Source organism: Arachis hypogaea, chromosome 8 (genome assembly GCF_003086295.3).
Source record: "Arachis hypogaea cultivar Tifrunner chromosome 8, arahy.Tifrunner.gnm2.J5K5, whole genome shotgun sequence".
Taxonomy (NCBI): Eukaryota; Viridiplantae; Streptophyta; class Magnoliopsida; order Fabales; family Fabaceae; genus Arachis; species Arachis hypogaea.
The window spans coordinates 3800315-3824376 of record NC_092043.1 but is presented as its reverse complement, the minus strand read 5'-3'; the positions used below and the strand labels follow the sequence as shown (position 1 = coordinate 3824376).

The following is a 24062-nucleotide window of genomic DNA, read 5'->3' as shown; positions in this document are numbered from 1 at the left end:
AATCAAGGATGGATGGAGCCAAGAGGATCTAATCAACCCTTTAGGCAACAATACCCTCCAAGATATCATGGACAACGACCATTCTATAATGCAAACCCAGCTGAAAGATATGGTGGACAACCTTGTAACTACGAACAAGTCCCACCCCGTGCCTATATACCATCCTCTCAACATAACTTTGAACCGCTACACTCACAAGCCCCTTTCCACCATTCACCTCCATATGAACCTAATCCTTATTCACCGCACCAACCACCATATGAACCATACACAGAACCACCACCTCAATATGCACCATCTCCTTATCATTATCAAGATGAACCACCTTCCTACTATGAACCCTTTCTCCCAACAAATGAACCCTCCTATCCACCCCAAATCTCCTTGGAGAAAGTAATTGGTGATCTAAACTCTACTATACAAGCTCTTACCGCCCAAATCGGACCACCAAATACCTTCAACAACCAACCCTCTAGCTCTAGTGCACTTCCTTTTCAACCACAGAATAATCTCTCCACCCCATCACCACCATCCATGGAAGAGCACCAACATCCATCAATCCAAGAGCAACATGATCCCACTAATACTATTGACATAGAACAAGAGAGAAGGGATCATCTTCGCGAATCCATACTTCATAAGGAGCTAGAAGAGGCACTAAGGGTGAAGGTAGTAGACACCCTTGAAGTTGACAGCGTGGTTGAAAAACTAGTGAAAGAAGACAACAAGGAGGATTTTATGCTTAAGGGTAAAGAAATAGTTGGAAGAAAAATCATTGAGGACGAATATGATTGCATACTTAAATACCTGGATCAAGAAAGAAATTGATTACCTTTCCAACGTTCGGACATTCAAAGCACCCCCATGGTTTCATGTGGGAAATCTACTGAAGAATGTAGCAGGAAGGAGAAATTGGGCACCCCGGTGGATAGTGAGCAGCACGATTTGATATTGGAACAAGTGGAGGAAGCCAGAATTATTGAAAAAGAAGAAGAGGCAGTGGTTGAAGACTTAGGAGATGCTGAACCTCCATGGGAAAGTCAAGTTATAGAGCATCCTTCAAAGACGATTGAAGCTGATGTTGAGGAGGGTGTACAACCTCCAAAGCATATCATGGTTGAAGACTTTGAAGGAGACGATCAAGAGATGGATTCAATCATTAATGAATTCTTATCTACATTTGAATTCTCTCCCATTGGACTTGACATGGAGATTACAGAAGAAGAAGCACAACCTCCTTTGCCCTTGGTGAACACTGAAGAAGAGATTGAATTGGAAGAAATCCACCAAGAGGAAGAGGTTGATATTGACGAAGATTGCCAAGAGGTGGAAGATGTCGAAGAAGAGCACAAGGGAGTGGAGCTTGCACGTTCATTAGAAACACCTCCCCCTAAGTTGCCATCATCCTTCACAACATTCAAGTGGGTAAAATTCATATCCCTTAGCTTTCTAATTCCACTTGAATACAGGTTACTGGAGACGGATGATCAACTTAGAGCTCTCTGTGGCATTAAGAGTAAGAAAAAGATGGTCAGAGATAAGATTTATCCTACAAGGTTCAACTCGGTTGTATGTTCACATTCAAACGCAAAGGTTGGTTTAGAGCTCAACTGAATGGGTCTAGGAAGTTGTCTGGCTGCTTCAGTGAGAATTCAGACTGCTTGCCACCCGGATGGAACAATATTGCTCAACAAGAAGACGGGTGCAAAGGCAAGGTCTGGGACCCCGGAATCCATTCTACCAATCACCACTCTTGGGGCCTTGTCACTTGCTTGAAGGCTTTTTGCGCCTAGTTTGGGATCCCGGAGGCTATTGGAAGTACAAAGATTGGTGGGGATTCCTGGATCAATACAAGCACAAGCCACCCTAGCAGGAAGCTCATAAAATGTCCAACTTAAGGACTATAACTAAAAGTGCTAGGTGGGAGACAGCCCACCATGGTATGATCGTTCATTTTTCATTTTTATTTAGTTTTATTTGCTTTTGAGTTTTATTTTATTTTATTATATTGAACCTGGAGTTTTGCATAACATTCATATTAGCATTGCATACTGCATACTTGCATATATATATATATATATATATATATATATATATATATATATATATATAAAGGGCCACGTGACGCGACCGCATTAGCGACGCGTCCGCGTCGCAAGGAGAGGGGAGAAAATAAAAACGAATAGAGAGTCACGCTGGAGCGTGGCAGGAGGCGTGCCAATGGCATAAATCACCCCACGCGACCGTGTGACCCACGCGGCTGCGTGACCAAGATTTCGACGTAAAAGGGTGCACAACCAGTTATTGTGCTAGAGTGGTGCGGATTGGTGCTGCACGCACAATTCTATCCACGCGGCCGCGTGACCCACGCGACCGCGTCACATTCTTCTAGAGCCCACTCACGCGATCGCATCCCCCATGCGATCGCATCACTTAAAATTTGGCACTAATAATAATTTGAACAGAGAGTTGTGCGAGTGCGAGGCTGCCCTCGCGCCAGTAGCATGAATTGTGTCACGCGACCGCGTGACCGACGCGATCGCGTCAATCAGTATCAGCGCAAGTCGCGCGACCGCGTGCCCCACGCGGCCGCGTCGCTTGCGTCGCACAGCTTATCCTGATTTGCCAAATATCTTATCTTTTCTTCCCCAATCCTAATTTCTTCTATCTTTTCTTCTTTCTTCTTTCTTTCTTACTTTATTTCTTTCACTTCTCATTCTTTTTCACCTTCATCCTATTTTACTTCATTTATTTGCATATTTCATTCATTGCATTTTAAAATTGTGCATATTTTTCTTTCCATTTCTGAATTTTTTTATTGGTGTTAAAAAAATTTTCTTATTCAACCGTTGCATATTTTCTTGAATTTATTTTGGTAACTTGTTTTACACTGTGGGATGATATTAATTATCTGCCAATGCCAATCTTTTATGATACTTGCACTCCATTTCCATTGGCATGAACTTGTATTGATACTTTCATTACCCACTCTCATCCCCTATGTTACAAATTTTATACCACTGGTATGCCATGGCTTCTCTTATTTTCTCACGTACATGTTGAAGCTTCCATGTAAATGAGACCCTTATCATTTGGCATTTCCCCACCCATACTTTATTTATTTTCTTATCTTTATTTCTGGGTTACTTTTCTTTCCTTTTTCTTTCAGGATGGCCACCCGGAGGGGAACCGGAAGACGTTTACATGGGGAGACAGACAAGTCCATCTGCAAAATCTTGAAGAAAAGCATCAGTTGGAACAACCCATCCACCTGCACATCTCAGCATGCATCGAGGACGGTGCAATCTTTAAGTGTGGGGAGGTCGGTATCGATCTCCATGGGTTAGTACTTTCTTGTCTCAAACACCAATGTTTAAATTTTCTTTGTAGATTAGTTGTTGCATTTGCATACTTGTTTGATTTTTGCATATTTTACCACTTGGTTAAAGTAATATTTTCTTTTTCAAGAAACCTTTTAGAGCATTTCGCTAATTTGATTAAAATTTAATGTTACACTTGTTTGAAGAAATATTATTTTGGAACATGATTTAGAGTTCGAACACATAAAACCAGTGAGAATTTGAGCCTATTTGATTGGTTGCATTTTATCAACCAAAATTTTATTTTAGTGTGTATTTTTCTCTCTAAAATTGTGATCTTTGTCTTGCTTAATTCTATATTTCCATTATTTGATGTATGCATGCACTTACATGATTGAGGCATTTGTTTCACTGAGCTTACATACCCATATGGCCTTACCTTTCATTATCCCTTGCAAACCAATGTTGAGCCTATTATACCCCTTTATTCTTTACTTTAGCACATCATTAACTCTAAGCAAAAAATAATAATATCCTTAATTTGAATCTTTGGTTAGTTTAGACTAGTGAGAGTGCTTATGAATTAAGTGTGGGGAAGTGAATTTGGAAACATTTGGTTTGAGAATTGAGTATGTTAGAATTTTCTGAAAATGTGAAAGAAATATTTAGGACATGATTCATGCATCCAATAATTTAATCATATGCATAGAAAAAAAAAAGAAGAGAAAAAGAGCAAATAAGAAAAAGGGGACAAAATGCCCCAAAGTAAGTAGTGAAGGCAATGCATATGTATTGTACTTGAAATTAGAATGCATGAATATGTGAAAAACATGGTTAATGGATGGTTAGATGTTGTATTATGATTACATAGATTGTTTAAGTTAGGTGGAAAAGTTTCAGTTAATTAAGGATTCAGATTTTAGTCCACTTGGCCAAATACAATCCTACCTTGACCCTAACCCCATTACAACCCTTAAAAGACCTCTTGATATGTGCATTTATGCATTAAATTTTTGTTGATTGGTAGAAGAAAAACAAGCCTTAGAAAGCAAGGTTAGTAGAGAATTGAGAGAATCGAACCTTAAACACTTGAGTGATTAGAGTCTATACACTACCAGTGAGGGTTCGATGCTCAATCCCTTGTTCCCGGCTTTCATGAGCTATTTTCTCCTTGCAAGTCTATTTGTACTTCATTTTTATGATTTGAATTAGTGAAATCTAGTTCATATATGTTCTTAAAAGAATTGTTTACTTTTAACCAAGTAGGTAGAATCATGTTGCATTTAGTTGCATTCATAGGTTGCATCTCATACATTCTATCATTCCTCTTCATCTTTATAGCTTCTCTTGAGCTTAGCATGAGGACATGCTAATGTTTAAGTGTGGGGAGGTTGATAAACCACTATTTTATGGTTTATCTTGTGCTCAATTGAGTGGTTTTTATCAACTCTTTACCCACTTATTCATACTATTTGCATGTTTTATATTTTCCTTCCTGATTTTGTGCTTTGATTGAAAACATGCTTCTTTGGACTTATATTTGCTTATTATTAATCCTCTCTTATTACCATTAGATGCCTTGATATGTGTGTTAAGTGTTTTCAGAGATTACAAGGCAGGAATGACTCAGAGGATGGAAAGGAAGCATGCAAAAGTGGAAGGAATACAATAAGTTGGAGAAATTGCTAAGCTGTCTAGCCTGACCTCTTCGCACTCAAACGGCTATAACTTTAGCTACAGAGGTTCAAACGACGCGGTTTCAGTTGCGTTGGAAAGCTAACGTCCGGGGCTTCGATTTGATATATAATTTGCCATAGCTGCCCCGACGCCAGGTGACGCGAATGCATGAGTCACGCGGACGCGTGACCTGGCAGGAACGCAACCCGCGCGGCCGCGTGAGCCATGAGGCCGCGTCACTTTTCCGCGACCTGTACGGACCAGAAAGCGTTGGAAGTGACTTCTGGGCTGTTTCTGACCCAGTTTTCGGCTCAGAAAACACAGATTTAGAGGTTATAAAGTGGGGGAATACATCTATTCATAATTATGCTCTCATAATTCACTTTTCATATTTTTAGATGTAGTTTTTAGTGAGAGAGGTTCTCTCCTCTCTCTCTTAGGATTAGGATTTAGGACTTCTCTTAGTTTTAGGAGTGACTCTCAATCCCAGGTTCTTTATTTTATTTATCCCAATTTAATTTATGAACTCTTCCATGTTACAGATTACTCTTTTAAATTAATGTTATTTGAGATATTTCAGATCTATGATTGCTTTCTTTAATTTATGTTGTTGGTACTTATCCAAATTATTTTTATTCGAGTAGATAGTTTTCCTTTTGGCTTTGGTTAAATAACTGGTGACTCGTGAGTTATCAAACTCATTGTTAATTGAAAATTGGAATTCATCCACTTAACTTACCTTCATAGTTAGAGGTTAAAAAAGTGGGAGAAAAATCCAATTCTCATTACAATTGATAAGGATAACCAGGATAGGACTTCCAGTTCCCATACCTTGCCAAGAGTTTATTTTATAGTTATTTATTTATTTTTCTTATTATTTTTTTGTGCAACATACTGCCCCCTTACTTCCAAAACCCCAATTTACAAACTCATAACCAATAATAAGAACATACTTCCATGCAATTCCTTGAGAAGATGACCCGAGGTTTAAATACTTCGGTTATCAATTTATTTAGGGGTTTGTTACTTGTGACAACCAAAACGTTTGTACGAAGGGATTTCTGTCGGTTTAGAGACTATATCTACAACGCGACTATTTTTATGAAATTCTTTACTGGCAAAAATCCCAACGTCAGAGGGTATACATAATTTAAGTGTGGGAAAATTTAGAAAATATTGGTTGACAAAAATAAGTATTTTGTATTTTTGTTAAAATTTTGGAAATTCGGTATATACTCATGCATTGAATGTTGAACTATATACATTAATCTCTTTATATATATTATGTTATTAAAAAAAAGAAAATGAGAAAACAATAAAAAAGGACAACTGTTACCCCAAGAGTAAAGTATGACCTGTATCAAAGTTTAATTTGTTTGTCATGAATCCAAACCAATAAAAATCGGAAGTTTTAACTCCTAGATCATCTCTCAAAGAATTACAGTGAGGTGTGGCATCAATGGTTATAAGAAAAAGGGTTTGAAAGCAAAAGACAAGAAATTAAATTGCAAGAAAGTAAAAAGCAAACAAGAAAATTCAAGTGCTAAAAGGGCATCTTGGCAAGGATTGAGAGTCAATGGTTCCTATCCAAGTCATTGACCACAAACATGGCAATTAAGAGGAGTTAATCCTACTTCGTCATCCCCAAACATCGAAAAAATGTCAAATAAGTATAATTGATCTTAATCCACAAGTCCTAGCTAACTCACTAATTAGACTTAGTGAAAGACTAGCGTCAGTGGAAACAAAATCAACTAACAACCCTAAACTATCAATCAATATTGGACATCAATGACTCAAGGTCACCTAAGTCCTCAATTCCAAGCCAAGAGTGTAAAAATCTATTCTAAAACTAAGAAAGGCATTTTAACAAACACTTCGAATGCATAAAGGAAAAGCATGTTAAATTACATGAACTATAAAATCGATAACTACCAAAACAAGAAAATAATAATAGAAACTCAAAGGAACATCAACAAACATAAAAAATATCAAATTGCATTAAAAGTAAATAAGAATTCAACAAGTACTCATAAACTAAAATTGATAAAATTGAGAAGATAACAAGTAAAATTAAGAGAATTAAGATACCAGAACAAGAAAATGTATAGAAAACTAAATTAGAACAAGATTAGAACCTAAATCTAAGGAGAATTTAACCTAAAAAACCCTAAATTCTAGAGAAAAATTGGAGCTTCTCTCTCTAGAATTCTACCCAATAACATTATTCTAAACTAGTACTACACTACTTCCTACATTACTTGGTTGATCCCACTTGATTTTTGCCTTCAATTGCATCGGAAATGAGTTGGATTTGGCCAAAATTGGGTCTGAAATTGTGAGTCACATGCCATTTTAAGTGAGGCACGAGATTGGGGTGATGTGTACACATGACCCATGCGTACCTGCGAATTGCGAATGATGCGTACCCATGAACCATGTGTACGCACAACCATGAAAATCTTCAATCTTCATCTCTTTATGAATTCTCCACTTTTGCATGCTTTTTCTCCATTTCTTCAAGTTATTCTTGCCTTGTAAACCTTCAATCACTCAAACAAACACATCAAGGTATCGAATAGGATAACAATGAATTAGATTTAGCAATTTTCAAGCATAAAAAGCATGTTTTTCACCATTAAGTACAATTAGGAGAAATTCACAAAACTATGCATTTTCAATGAATAAGTGCAAGATAAGTTGATAAAATCCACTCATTTCAACCCAAAAATCATCATAAAATATGGGTTTATCAACATTCTCATATTTAAACAATAGCATGTCCTCATGCTAAACATAAAAAAATACAAGATCAAGGAATATTGAATATTTATTAAAAGTAAACTATATATATCTATTCAATCTATTTCTATCTAACTATCTACTTGTATCTATTTGTATCTACTTGGTCAAAACAAATCAATTTTCAAGAAAACATATAAACAAAGAGGGCTAAAATAATATAGCAATCAATACAATCCCATAAATTCATTTGAGCTCTAAAATATATAATAACTTGCAAGATAAGAAGTCATAAAAGGTAAAAACATATAATTGAGCAATCAAACCCCTCACCGGATATGTATACTCTCTAATCGCTCAAAAGTATAAGGTTGATTTACTCAATTCTCTTCTAATCTTTCTTTCCAAGAGTTATTTTTCTTCTAACAATCAACAATTATTCAATGTATGCATACAAGTATTATGAGGACTTTTCCAAATATTGTAATAGGCTAGGGTCAAGGTAAGATTGTATTTCACTAAGTGGATTTGAAATTGAATCTTTGATTAACTTAAACTCTCACCTGACCTATGACAACTTATTCAACTCTAATGAAAAACCTAATTTCCCATTATTCACTTTTTTTACACACTCATGCATTCTTTCAATTCATATCACATATGCATTTATTTTTCAAACTTTTCTTTCTGAGATAACATTTGTTCTCTTTTTATTGTTTTCTCATTTTTTTCAATAATATAATATATACAAAAAGATTAATGCATATGGTTCAACATTCAATGCATGAGTATGAACCCAATTTTCAAAATTTTCAATAAAAATACAAAACACCCATTTTTTCTCTACCAATGTTCTCAAATTTCTCCACACTCAAATGATGCATACTTTCACTAGTCTAAACTAATTAAAGATCCAAATTAAGGATATTTATTATTTTTAATTTAGGGGCAATGATGTGCTAAAATTAAAAATAAAATGAGATTAAATAGGCTCAAATTGGTTAACAAAAGTAGATAAAAGGGTAAGACCATTTTGGTGAGTGAGTTAAAATGAAGTAAGGACCTTAGTTATGTAAATGCATTCATATACAAAATATTAGACATAATGAATTAAACAAGTCAAATATTGTAATTATAGAGAGAATAACACACACAAGAGTAAAATAGCGGTTAATATAATACAATCACATATTAAAGCTCAAATCTCACTTGGTTGTGTGTTCTAGCTCTAATCTATGTTCCATAATGTTTTTCATGCAAGTTCAATAAAAGGCTTCAACTCAAATCAATGGGATGTCCTATAAAAAAAAATGTCTTGGAAATTAATTATTTTGACTAAGCTTATTATATATATATGTATAATGTGATTGGATGAAAAGTAAAAATCCTAAGTCCTTTTTCTATTCTCTATCAATCTAAAGAATCATATGCATATAGAAAAATGAACTAGGTCCTATTAGTACATTATCCAATCACAACTAAAAATTAAAAATATATACAAACCATATTAAAGAAAGAAAAATATGTAAAACTACCCAAAATAAAAATGTGCAATAAACTAAAGGAAAAACTAGAAAGATAACTAAAATATATACAAACTAAAATAATAAAGTGCAAAAGCTAGAAAAGTACTCAAAATAGCAAAATACTAACAAATATCTAGAAAGCATAATAAAAATCAGAATGGAGGTATTTAGAAGAAAAATTGTTACCCAATAGCAGATCTAGTCACTCGACTTCCCCATAATTAAAAATATGCATGGTCCTACGTGCAATCAAGAAAAAGCTGGAGCTCTACTCATCTCCACCTTTAGTTGGTGGATCCTGCTCCTCCTTCGAGGGGGTCTATACAGCCAGAAAGCTTTTTCAAGTACTCATAGTGTCGCTTGTTGCGACGCTCCATCCAAGCTATCTCTTGGAATAGTTTAAGGACAATACGGTGGATCGACAAAATGCTGGTGGCGGTGGTTCTGCTGCTAAGGGTGAGTTTTCTCCATTCTTTATCCATTACGACATGTTCTTTCGTCTGCTTCCCTTGTTGCTTATGATTACTCATTCTGAAAAGTATAGAACAGAATATATTAAGACAAGTAAATTCTAAGACAAGGAAGTATAGATTGCCGAGATGATTAAACAAACATTAAAATGAAGTGATATTGATTAGTTTGTGACATTAAAAAAATAGTGTGCGTGAATTCTAAGTTTGAGTACGGTTTAGTTTTTGACGCCGTTGTTGGAGACTTGCAATGTGTGCTTGTTATTGGTTATTGTTAATATGTTAATATTATGAATAGTTTGCTTTTTGGTTGTTTGCTCGTTTTTGCAAGTAGTTAGGAGCACATTTTTCTTTGTTTCTTACTATCTTTTATTTTTATTTTCTCTTTTCTCTATGAATTCTCACCCTTTTGGCTTTAAGTTTGGTTGTAACTATGTTGTAGGAAATGGAAACTTTAATGATGGTTCACATCATGAATCAGGAAATCAATCGTGGGAGGAGCCACGTTCTTATAGACAACCTTTATGGCAACAACCTCCTCCAGTCTATTATGGTCACAATCCACCCCATAATGCTTACCAATCCAATGGATATGGTGGGTCTCCTTATGGTTATTAAGCTCAACCACCATATGCTTATCAACCACCTCCTTAACATTGTCCTCAACCACCATACTCACAAGCCCTATTTTACCACCAAACACCTTCATATGATCCTAATCCATATACACCACCATACCACCAACCATATGAGCTATATAAACCACACTTAGAACTACCACCATTCTAATATCAATACTTTCAAACCCCAATGACCAATTATCTCCATATACACAACCTCAACACTCTCATTCTTATGAACTACCTCCCATATATGATGACCACTTCCAACATAATCAACCATCTTTTCCACCACAACTATCCATAGAAGAAGCTTTTCGAACTTCATCAAGTTTTCTCCAAAAATAAGAAGACTCCCAAAAGAGGCACGATGATATCATGGCTTCCTTAACCTCACAGAGCTCACACAGTAATCAAAGCACTCCCATTAATAGATGTGAAGAATTAGTTTTAACCAAAGAGCATAGTGTGAAAGAGAGCTTGGAGTCCCAATTGAAGAAAGAAGAGTTGATAGATGATATTCTTTGCTCATTCCTTCAAAAACAAAGTGAGGCAAGAAAGGAACAGCAAAAATCAATCGAGCATCAAAATGCTAGCATAACTACCTTAGCCAAAGCTTTAACCTGATTGGCCTCAACAAGCTCTTGCAACAATCCAAGCACATCCACAGATGAATGCAAAGAATCAACTTCAATTGAAAAATGTGAAGTGGAAGAGAGTTTGGAACCTCAAGAAAAAGAAGAAGATTTGAAGCATGACTTGTAACAAGTGAAGGAAGTTGAGATAAATGAATCGGAAGGAGTGATTGAACAGTTAAGAGAAGTTGAGCAAGGGTCAAGCTCCATTATTCGGGACACTTCTACATCAACTAGTGATATTAATGATCTTATTGAGTCTTCTTCCATTGGATGTGAAATTGATGTTGAGAAGGACCGTGCAAACCTTCCAAAAGCCAAAAACTTCACGGCGGTCCAAATGTCGATTTAGACTTTGTCTCAAAAAGAATCTCATCGCAAGTATAGTTCTAAACCAACAAATAACTTGTATCAAAGTTTAATATGTTTATTACGAATCCAAAACAATAAAAACTGGGAGTTTAAATTCTAGGTCATCTCTCAAAGAAATTGTAGTGAGGTGTGCGCATCAATGGTTATAAGAAAAAAGGGTTTGAAAGCAAAAGACAAGAAATTAAATTGCAAGAAAGTAAAGAGCAAACAAGAAAATTCAAGTGCTAAAAGGGCATCTTGGCAAGGATTGAGAGTCAATGATTCCTATCCAAGTCATTGACCACAAGCATAGTAATTAAGAAGAGTTAATCCTACTTCGTCATCCCCAAACATTGAGAGAAAGTCAAATAAGCATAATTGATCTTAATCTACAAGCCCTAGCCGATTCACTAATTAGACTTAGTGAAAGACTAGCATCAGTGAAAATAAAACCAACTAACAACTTTAAATTACAAAACGATATTAGACATCAATGACTTAAGGCCACTTAAGTCCTCAATTCTAAGCCAAGAGTGTAAAAATATACTCTAAAACTAAGAAAGGCATTTTAACAAATATTTGGAATGCATAAAAGAAAAAGCATGGTAAATTGCATGAATTATAAAATCTATAACTACCAAAACAAGAAAACAATAATAGCAACTCAAAAAACCATTAATAAACATAAAAATATCAAATTGTATTAAAAGTAAACAAGAATTCAACAAGTGTTCATAAACTAAAATTGAGAAGCTAAAAAGTAAAATTAAGGGAATTAAGATACTAGAACAAGAAAATACAAAGAAAACTAAATTAGAACAAGATTAAAACCTAAATTTAAGGAGAATTTAACCTAAGAAATCCTAAATTTTAGGGAGAAGTTGAAGTTTCTCTCTCTAAAATTCTACCCTAAAACATTATTCTAAACTACTTCTACACTACTCTCTACCCTACTTGGTTGATCCCCCTTGAGTCTTGCCTTCAAATGCTTCAGAAATGAGTTGGATTGGGCCAAAATTGGGTCAGAAATCGCGAGTCACGTGCCATTTTAAGTGAGGCGTGAGATTGGGGTAATGTATACGCATGACCCATGCGTATGCGCGAATTGCGAATGATGCGTATGCATGACCCACAACCATAAAAATCTCCAATCTTCATTTCATCATGATTCCTCCATTTTTACATGCTTTTTATCCATTTCTTCAAGTCATTCTTGTCTTCTAAATCTTGAATTCACTCAAGCAAATACATCAAGGTATCGAATGGGACAATAATGAATTAAATTTAATAATTTTAAAGAATAAAAAGCATGTCTTTTTACAATTAAGTATAATTATGAGGAATTCACAGAACTATACAATTTCAATAAATAAATGCAAGATAAGTTGATAAAATTCACCCATTTTAATCCAAAATTCATCATAAAATATGGGTTTATCACTTCTCCTTCTTCCTTTTTCTTTTAGCTTCAAGGATTTGAACCATTTATCCATTTTTTGGCTCCAAATTTTATTTTTTACCTTTGATTTGTAGCAGTGATACATACTACCTCTATTTTCTTCATCTTATCCAAATGATGCATGTAGGAGGAAGGCAAGTTCAACAAGCTACTATGGAAACACAAAGGTAAAAATGTTGTTATAATTCAATCTTTAATTTGATTTTTACTTTTGTACCCTAACCTCTAACTTTTATTCTTTTTTTCTCTTTGTTACTTGGATTTATTAATCACCTTTTTCTTTTTTATTAAACTCTAAACTGAGCTTTCTTTTCTTTGCTTGCTTTTAAAAACCTTTCAACCTTGATTTAAGGTCAATTACATTGGTTATAGTACTTGAAACAGAGGAAAGAGTTCAGTTGCTTGGTTATGGGTCAGAGGAGAGAGTGTTGCTTTATTTCTTGGTTTGTGATCAGCAACAATTATCATGTGCCACATGAGAATGAAATGTTTGTTATTGGGCCTTATTTGTTGCAGTTTAATTTAATGTTTGGCCTGTACAATAGCCAAACAAATTATACACACAATTGAGCAAGATTATAATGTTTAGATATCATCAAATTATTATTTTTATTTTTTCAAACTCAACACTCATGTTTACAGAAAGCAAAAAATCTTAGCTTTGGCATTCACTAACTAGTGTTCAACCATTACCTCTAAACTTTTAATTCCCTCTTACCAACCCTACCCTTCATACATATTTTATTTATGAAATTTTTATTATTTTCTTTATATGAATTCTCTTTTTCCATCTTTTGTTATTTCTATTTTTTGTTAATTCTTATTTGGTTTGATATTGTACACTTTTATAATTGTGATTTTTGTGTATTATATTTATTATTATCGTTTTATAATATGATTTATTAATTCATTAAATAAAGTAAATTAAACAAAAAATTAATCATAAATAATAATAATAATAATAATAATAATAATAATAATAATGAAAAATCATAGCATACAAAAAAAGAGTATCAAGTGTACTAGAAAAAAATATTATAAAAAAACATACCAGAAAAAAGTATAAAAAATAAAACATAGTTAAAAAAATAACATTATAATTTAATGTCACATTCTTTTTAACAATTATTTATCTAAAATGATTTTAACTAATATTATCTAAATAATATTTGTTTTATCAAAATCAATTTTGGAATAGAGTTGCCAAACATAAATCTAGTAGCACAAACCCTCTTTTATCCAAAATCAATTTTATAAAATTACGTTCATTCACATTCTAGTTTGACAAATGACAATTCAAATACACATTGTGTGTTTAATTTAATATTTCATCCAACAAAGCGTACACTTTATTTTCTTGAATGCCGTTCTTTTTGTTTGGTTTCTTTTTTCTTCTTTTTCATCAATGTTCAACATTCTCCAAAAATACATTTTTTAAAAACAACATTGGACTTAGTTCAACATTCAATTGAGAGTTTCCATTGAAAATTTATGATAAACTAATTTATTTTCTATCAAGCATACCCTTTTTCATATCCTTTTCTCCCTTTCAAAAGAGCTCTTCTATGAAATCTCAAACACAAAGAAAATTGACTTTGAAATTATAAGACTAGTTAATTCAATAACAACCATATGTAAGTGAACACTTTCCTTTATTTCATAATTTTTTTATTATCTATCATTTTGAACAGGTTTTTGTGTTTTGGTTTATTCAACCACAACAATTTTTAAATTTATCTTTCAAAAAAAAATGAGTAATTTTTATCTTAATTTCATTCATATACTTATATTTACACATCATTTTATACATATGTTTAAACTATTACACTACGTAAAAAAAAAACTAATCTCCTAATCACCTTATTATACCTACCAATTTGTATAATACATAATGTCATATTTATTTTATATTTTCTCATAGTTACATATATTCAATTTTTTTGTTTTTTAAACCATATAATAATATTTATTATTTAAATACATTTTAATTAATATATTATATTTATATAATAATATTTATCTTTTGCATAAGTAATATAAAAAATGATATAAATTATGTCTTTTTTAGTAATTTTACATTCTAATGTGATTTTGGTCAATATAATCCAAACATAATTCGTTTTCTCGAGATCACATTTAGCAAAAGAATATCCAAATATAAATTACATTGATACCAATCCAATTTTGATTAAAATTAATTTTGTAAAAACACATTTGTATTAACGTTTGTTTGCAAATGTTAATCTAAACACACACTACTCATGTAGTTTATTGGTGCGAAATTTTTAACCACAACTTACCAACAAGTGTACCGAATCGTAATAAGTAATAAATTTAGATGAGTGAGTGTCGATCCAACGAGAATTAATGGACTAAGCAAGTAATGATTGATTGTTCTAGTTAGACAAATTGAAATGAGAGTTGTGAAGATTAAATAGCGTAAAAAGCAGTAAACTAAGAAAAATAAATAGTGGTTGAGAAAATGGTATGAGAATAGAGTTAAGGCTTTGTAGATATTTAAATGTTAAGATTAATATTCAATGTCAACTACCTTGATCATGCAATGATTAAGTTTAGGGTTATGGCAAACCTAAGTGCTTGAATTCATATTACGAGGCAATCCGATTTCCTTTAATCCAACTAACTGTCAATTCCTTGATCAACCAATTGTATTAGAAGTTTAAGTTCATTTTCTGATTTATAAACCACACAAACCCTAAGAACCCAAGAATAATGTAGTTGTATATCACGTACTACATTAAACCCAGATAATTAAGGAGTTGTGAAAAAGTGGTTTCAAAATGTAATTCTAATGATATAGTTTTTCAAAATTCAATAGAATTCAATTTGGATTAGAGTTATTTTCCAATAATCACTAATATGTTGGATGAAGAACGAAACTAATTCTTAAACAAGAATCAATGTATTAATCAAGAGTAGAAGAATAAATAATTATTAATCCATCAAAGTAAACAAAGCTCCTAACCTTAACAATGGAGGTTTAGTTACTCATAGTGTGTAGAAAATCCTAATAGAGAAAAGTGTAAAAATGCAGAATAAAAATTAGGAGAAGAAAATTCTCCGCGATGGCGAATCTCAATCCTATTTATAGTCCTAATTAAAATTGATTTAAAACTTAAATAAAACCCTAACAAATCTTTTCTAATAATTATTTGATTTGAAATCAAAAGATATGCTTTGTTGATGTATTTCAAACGTGTGGTCCCCATTCTCAATCACGCTACCAGCGCTAAACGCCGGTAACTGGGCGTTTAGCGCCACCCACAAAACGGCTTGCACATGAAATCAAGGCCTATATGCTAAACGCCGGTGAGTGTGTATTTAGCGCCAACTATCCAAAAAGCTGGGCATGAGTTATAAAAACGTCAAATCGTGGCGTTTAGGCTCCGTTTGGTTGATGTATATGATGAGACATAGACACAAAGACATAGATATTAAAGATATGGACATAAAATATTTGTGTCTATGTATTGTGTTTAGTTAAAATAAAGAACAAGACACATATATTTTAAAAAGACTGAATTACCCTTCATTCTATCACAAGTTTTACTATTATTACTGTACATCCATTATTCCAAACACTACATGTCATCACCATTGAATATTTATTTCTTTTAATATTTTTTATTTCTTCTAATATCATCTTAAACTATCATTCAAATATTAAATATATATTTTTTTGAAAAAAATAAAAAAACTAAAACTCATAATTTATCAAAGATTAATCAAAATTTAAATAAATAAAAATTAAATGTACAATTTTTTTTTGAAGAAAATAGAAAGATAAATTTAGTTATAGAATCTAAAAGAGGAAGAGAAAAAAGAAAGGTTTGGGAAGATAAGAGGACAAATTTTAAAATTTCAATAAGGGTAAAAGAGTAAAAAATTAGTGTCTCACAAGTTGTGTCTTAGTGTCTCACCAAATTGGAGGTACACAAATTTAATGTCTCCGTGTCTATCCGTGTCCTCCCGTGTCTTTAAAAAATCTATGTCTAACCAAACCAAACAGCAGACATATGTCACCGTGTACCACTGTGTCTATGTCTCAGTGTCTATGTCTCTCAAACCAAACGCTGCCTTAGCGTCCACTGTCTAGAGAAGAAATTGGCTTGTTACACTCTTTGCAGTCATACGTACGCACAACTTATACGTACGCATGAGCCTCTTTTGCTTCTTCATGTGTTTTTTATCATTTTTTCATCCGAATGCTACTTGAAATCAATCAAAAGCCACAGAAACTCATCTAATGGGGCATAATCCATTAAAACTTTTTAATAAATCAACAGAATACTATATAAATTACATAAAAAAGACTCTAATGATGTTCACACATCACTTATCCATAAAGAAGAAACCAACAATTAAGAAGATAAATTTGGTTGCATGTGTCAATTAAAAGAGGGATACATTAGAGGTGATAGAAGAAAATATATTTCATTAAAATTGTTCTATATCCATGTTTTTTAACAAAGTCCTGATATAGACATTCAATAAATCCATTCCAATGACAAATTAACTTACTTGTTGACAAAAATGCTATTTACTTAAACATTTGAGAAGTTACTACATAAAATTAAACTACTAACTAAAAGATATTAAGTGATGTAATCATCACGGAGAGTATTATTTTTTTATGAATTATCTTACATGAATTTATATTACTCAAAATTACTAAAAAAACATGAATTTATAGAGGTGAATTTTTACTATTGTCATTTTTTTTTACCAAAAGCTTTAGAGGTTAATTATCAAAAGATTTATGCTAAGTAAATTTCTTTTGCCAATGATCAAGAATTTTTAAAAAATAAAAAATTTTAGAGATATTTTTTATTTTTATATGTATCTTTAAATAATTATTTAAATATTTTTACAAAATTTTAGATTAACTAAATAAACAATTTGCTAAATACAAACATTATCTATCACTTATAAAAAATATATTTTTATTGTTTTTATTATATTTTAAAATATTTTTAAAATATATTTATCACATTTTATAATATTTTGCCTACATAATATATAGTTATAATATAATGGTTGAATTGATAAAAATATCCGAAGATTGCACAGTTTAATTTCAAGTGTTTAATTTCCAGTTTTCCACTATCATTCATCTCTTCTTCTTTATATAACTCAAATTTGAATTTTGGTAAGATCAAAATTTATATCAAATGGATTGCACAGTTGCACAATGCACTAATAAAACCGATTGTTATTGTTGACTATTTTTGTTTTACAAATTAAATTGGATCTTTTTCTATCTTTCACCTCTAAATCAGCAATATTAGTTGTTTTTGAATTTTAAAAATAGGATTGCTATCAAGATAAGTTTTCATTTATGATTGAAGGAGGAAATAATTTAGATTGATAGATGGATTATTTAAAAAAAAAATAGTTTAATAAATAGATAGATAGATGGAGCTGAAATTGGAAGCATGGTTTCCTTGTGTGGGAAGTGGAAATAAAAAAGAAAGGGACTGACTTGAAGGAATAATAAAACAATAAAAAATTGTTAAGCATAAGCGTTAAGCGGCCGAGCAATGAGGCAATGACTCAGAGGCAAAGAGTAGTCACGTGAGTGGCACGCATACATCACCGTATAGTATCCGAATAGAAGTAGACACATACAACATACTAATACACTATTTTATTTTTATTTTAAAATATTAAAGGAAGAGAGAGAGAGAGAGAGAGAGAGAGAGAGAGAGAGAGAGAGAGAGAGAGAGTAAAAAAAGAAAATAAAGAGAAATTAGTAGGTGTTTGTTTAGGGAGCGAGAAAAGAGGAGGAAACAATGGGCGAGGTATCTGAAACGATGACGAAGAAGAAGAAGAAGGGACGCCCATCCCTTTTGGATCTTCAAAAGCGATCCCTCAAGAAGCAACAACAGCAACAGCAACAGCAGCAACAACAGAATCAACGACACGCCGTTTCGAGAAACGCCAAAAACGGCACCATCGTCGACGACGACGATGACGAGCGCAAGCAGAAGAAGCACAAACTCCTCGTCGGACTCAATCCCCACCTCCAACACCACAGCCACCACGCCACCGCCGCATTATCCCCTTCCAATTCTCTCCCCAGCGGCGATCCCGATGACGCCGCCACGCGCAAGAGGCGCAGAATTGACGCTTCCTTCCACGGATCAGACGAAGCCGTGAGTGCCTCACATTATTCATCTCTTCAATTATTGATTTTCCCCTCTCATATATACAATTAGATTTTGTTTGTTGTTGTTGTGGGGTCTTACAATTGGGGCAAAAAAAAAACCGAAATTTATTCCCTTTTGGGATTTCGCGCGTATTATTTCCTTTTTTATTTTTTAATTTTTTTATGAGTTGAACTCGTTGAATTGTGAACCAGTAGCTGCGTGTGCTTGAGTTTGACCGTTTAGGTTTTGATATTAATTTTATTCCTAATTTTTTTTTGGGCGAGGGGAGGGGGGTGGGGTAGTCGCACTGGTGCTGCCGCTTCTTCTTTCTTTTTCCCTCTTAATTTAAATCCCTTCATTATTTATCCGCACAAAGTGCACGGATATGCCTAAAAGCTTCAATTTGTCTTATCTCTCAGTATTCTCTGTTTCTTTTTTTTGTTTTTTCAATTTTTTAAATCCTGTCTCTGATCTGTTCAACTTTTTTTTTCTTCTCGTTTTTGTATTTTTCTTGCTTCCACCCAACCAACCACTCACTACCTTGGTTACTGCATGTGGGTTTGTGACACTTTCCTTAAATTTGATGTGCTTTCTTAGTTTTCGATCCTGTTAAGGATAAACCAGAGTGTGTTAAAAAAAGGGGGTTAGTATAAAATGAGTAGCACATGGCTTTTTGGGATTTGATGATGGGATGATTTTTGCAGGATGGAAAGCTTCCGAAAGCGACTGACAGTAAACATGGTATGAAGCTATAAGGAAATGATTTTTTTTGCCCTCGAAAAATCTCATTCCCTTGGTGCAAGGTGCGTAGTGGGGGAATATTAATGGCGATTTTTTATAAATATATTATGTGTTTGACAGGTTCGCAGGGTGAATCCGGTCCCACTACACCTTTGCCAGACAAAAAGCTCTTGCTGTTTATCCTTGATAGGCTTCAAAAGTATGACTATTGTTTCTTTCTCCCTTTTCTTTTTTTTCCCCTCCTTTTTTCATCCCGGGTTTTGTTCTTTTACTTGAGAATTTGACAGATTGTGTTTTCTACTGTTCATCCATTTTGCAGAAAGGACACTCATGGGGTATTCTCTGAGCCTGTGGATCCAGAAGAGGTGCTTGTTTTTCTGATGCTTGCATATATATGATATTTCGGTTCTGGAAATCTGAATTCCCGTAACTTGAGTTGACATAAAGAAACACTGTTGATGCAGCTTCCTGATTATCATGATATCATTAGACACCCTATGGATTTTGGAACTGTGAGGAAGAAGTTGGATGGTGGACTTTACACCAACTTGGATCAATTTGAGGTTTGTGCTGTAGTTTTTACCCGCTTTTGTAGAAAATATATGGGACTTGCTTCTGAGATCAAAGTCCCGTGGATTTTAGCTCGTTTAAGGAGGTTGTGTGGTCCACTTCATGATGGATGAACCCTCCCCCTCTGTGTTTCCTCCTCCCACTTTTCACCAAATTTGTATCAGTTTTTCAGTGACCTCCAAGGCTTAGTCCAGCACTACTTTCTCTTCTCTTCTCATCCTTTTATGAATTCCAATCCATTCACTCAGCCAGCTGTTGTTGTTTTCGTTTTGGATGCTGGTTGTTATGTAGGAAATTGGAAGTTGTTTTTGTCCAAAGACTGAAAAAGATTGGTAAACCAAAAGAACTGTTATTTTTGGTGTTGGATAATATTTCCACTTGGATTTCATGATTTTTTTTACGGAGTTTTGAATACTACTCCCATCATTTATCTAGAAACTTCAGCCTTTTGTATTAAAGGTTTATTGTCAAATAGTGCTGAATTAAGTCCTGATGTGTTTTCATTATTGATCTGTAATTCTTTTTCTATTGTTTGGCTTGACATCATTATAAACCCAAGCCTCGACTGTCATTTGCCTTCTTACCTATTTAGACACACTGATTGCTAAATTTTGGTAAATTACCTTGCTCATCATAGCAGATTTTGCATTTTTTTATACTTATATACCTTTCTGGTAGCTTAGGCCATTCAGATGGTTTGGATTTTTTGTACTACAATTGATCTTTAAGTTAGTATTTCTTAATAGTCTGATAAAATTTTGTGACACTGCTTCATTCTTGCAGAGTGATGTGCTTCTGATATGCTCAAATGCAATGCAATATAATTCACCAGATACTATTTACTATCGACAGGTTTGGTGAAGTCTTGAAACTATATTAATTTTGATTTTTTATTATTTGTTTGTTATATTCTAAAGACCGAACCTTTTTCTTAGGCTCGGGCCATGCAAGAAATTGCAAGGAAGGACTTTGAGAATCTCAGACAAGATAGTGACGATAGTGAACCACAACCTAAAATTGTGCAGAGAGGAAGGCCACCAGGCAAGCACAATAGAAAGTCACTGGTCATGTCTCCCGCAGAGCGCATTGCTCCTGAATCTTCATCCGATGCAACCCTTGCTTCTGTTGGGGATATTGCCAGTGGCTCCAATGGTTATAATCTAAGAAAAGTGCTTAGTAAATTTCAGCCTGCGGATTCATCAACTAGGGCCTCCCACAACAATTTTAACAGTGGAGGTACAAGCTGGACATCTGAATGGGAGAATGAATTTCCAGGTTAGCATGTGGATCAACATCTTCCTGGTGCTTTTTCAGTTCCATCTTTTTGACCCTGGTTAAACAAATTCCCACTATTATATTTTTCTTGCAGCTTCTGTTCTAAAAGCTGTGTTAAGGTACGGAAAGAAGCAGTTTGCGGTTGATGAGACCAGGCGTGATACTTACAATTGTCCAGTGCCTTCACGCAATGAACCACCAGTATTGACTACAGTTGAAGATGAATTCAAGCAACTACTTGCGGTATGAACTTTTCTTATTGCTTTATCTCTTTTTCTTGTTTTCCTGAACTAGATAAAACAAAATTGGAAGCATATATCAAGTATAAAGTCATCTTTTGCTTCTTACTTAGTTTTTTTTCAACATCAGGTTGGTTTACATGCAAAGCATAGCTATGCAAGGAGCCTAGCCCATTTTGCTGCAGATCTTGGTCCTGTTGTTTGGAAGATTGCTTCCCAGAAAATCAGCAGTGTTTTACCAAAAGGACACGAGTTTGGTCCTGGATGGGTAAGTGAAGATGAAGTGTCAGAGAGGCAAAATCTCCCAGTTTGTGATGAAGAGAAAACTTCAGACCCTTGTTTACCAGAGGATCATAGAAGTAATTTTTCTTCTTCATCTGGATCATTCCTTGTTTCAAATAGATCATGCTTACAAGGTGGTGAAATGGTAATTAACAGAGAATTGAATTACCAAAGTGAGTTGAATCCACTCAGCAGGGCTAGTGGTGGTATGGAATCCATGGTTCCTATGAGGATTCAGCAGGAACTGATGGCGCACTCTGATGATTTTGGTTCAGCTGGCCGGTTAGGTTCAAATGTATCATCTCAAATGAAGATGGTAAGACTTGCTGACTTAACTGGTTCGTCCTCCAGTGTTGGAAAGGCTCCCCAGATGTTAGACACGGATCACATAAACAGCCTTCCTAGCCACACGGCACCGACAATTATTAATCAGCCTCTTAAGGCTCAGGTTTTAAACAAGTTTAGTCAATTAGATTCCAGTAATTTGATGGCTCGGGAATCTGGATTCGAGCCACAAAGTTCATCGCAAGGATATGCTGGAAAAGCTTCATGGCCGGGCATGGAAGTTCCCATTCGACACAATTCTATTTCGCTTGGAACATCAAATTCATCTAGTTCCAATATGGAGACCGGTTCTCAGCTGCATCCAAATTTGGCATTGCAGCTCTGATTATATACTATTTTCTCCCATATGATGGCTCCATTTTTTTCACCCTTAATCATTTTAGTTTTTTGACTTGATATTTCAGCTTTCTATGCAAACAAGCTTAGAGTTATAGTGCGATTAACACCGGCCTAGGTCTTAGTCTCTTAGACTTGGGTGATGTTAAATGATTAATGATTAATTCTTCAACCGAGTTACTGCCGTCCTTTCATATTCAATGTAGCTAAAGGAAATAATGGAGACTTGCTACAGCCAGTGACTCAAAAACTTGCTCTTGTATTTCAATATTAGTCCCCTACACATTTGTACAGTTCTTTTTTCTTTTTTCGACAATCTGCACACTTGACTCTGATTATTTTGTTTCTAACGCAAATTCATTATAATCAAAATGGTAATTGTAAGACCCTGAGTGATTGGGACATAATTTTTTCCTTTCCCTTTTTTAGTGGATGATGGTTTCTTTTCTGTTGAAATTTGTTTGAACCTTTTTCATGTTTTACGACTCTAGCTATAACATATAAATCTAGTAAACTTTTAATGTCACAATCAAGAAGGCATAATTCCTTGTCTAGCTTATCATAAGAGACCGTATAATATGACTTTAGGTGTGTATCCTTATCATGTTGTAACTTACATGTGCTATGTGTTTTTTCTTTGCGAATTTTTTTTTTTCATTTTGATCATGATGCGAAATTATTTTGAAGGCATGTCATAAGGTTCCTGATTGAAAACGCAGAAGCAAAATATATGTTTTCACTCTCAATGTTCAACAAGTTGTTACTGCGCTAAGCAAAAGAGGGAGCCTAGCTTCATTGTGGTAACGAAAACGAACATGCAACATCGAATGCCTATTTAGCACGATAAAAAGGAGAGGACTTAAAGAGATGCAGAGGATAAAAAGCCGTGTAATATTTGTCACATTTTGAGCGTGGTCACTTTAGTCACGTCTATATTGAGGTGTACTGTTAGCCGAAAATAATCTCTGTGGAGGTGTATAAATAATTCACTCAAACAGTATTCATTAGCATTGTAGTTAGTGATAATAGAATTCTATATAGAAACATTTTCACAAGTATAATAACTACCAATTAACTTAAGATGTTTGTTTACCCATCAAAACTAATATGGGAAACTTGAAGCTGATTCTTAAAAGGATTAGGGAAGGACATTTTAATTTAGTGGCCTATATTAGTGTCCTATAAAAAGTGTGTAAATTTGTAAAATTCTACTTTAAAGTTGTACTAATTACAAAAGGGCCTGTCAGATTAAGTAAAAAATTGATGAAGTATCAGTTGAAGAATAATTATATTCTTTTGATTAA

The 24062-nt window shown here is 33.8% G+C and overlaps 1 protein-coding gene across 1 annotated transcript; it reads left to right on the top strand.

Annotated features, from left to right (window-relative positions):
* Positions 1 to 18452: 18452 nt before the first annotated feature.
* Positions 18453 to 23214, top strand: LOC112705715 (uncharacterized). The gene is made up of 9 exons (XM_025756628.3): positions 18453 to 18976; positions 19675 to 19711; positions 19832 to 19910; positions 20031 to 20076; positions 20176 to 20274; positions 21065 to 21133; positions 21217 to 21556; positions 21651 to 21799; positions 21926 to 23214. Exons 1-9 carry the CDS (start codon positions 18614 to 18616, stop codon positions 22745 to 22747), a joined length of 2004 nt encoding a protein of 667 aa, XP_025612413.1. The 5' UTR covers positions 18453 to 18613; the 3' UTR covers positions 22748 to 23214.
* Positions 23215 to 24062: the final 848 nt, after the last annotated feature.

Coding starts and splice junctions, on each gene's coding strand:
- LOC112705715 (XM_025756628.3), top strand. CDS start 18,614: ATGGGCGAGGTATCTGAAACGATGACGAAGAAGAAGAAGAAGGGACGC. Junction 19,712..19,831: donor AGCGACTGACAGTAAACATG/GTATGAAGCTAT, acceptor TGTGTTTGACAG/GTTCGCAGGGTGAATCCGGT. Junction 19,911..20,030: donor ATCCTTGATAGGCTTCAAAA/GTATGACTATTG, acceptor TCCATTTTGCAG/AAAGGACACTCATGGGGTAT.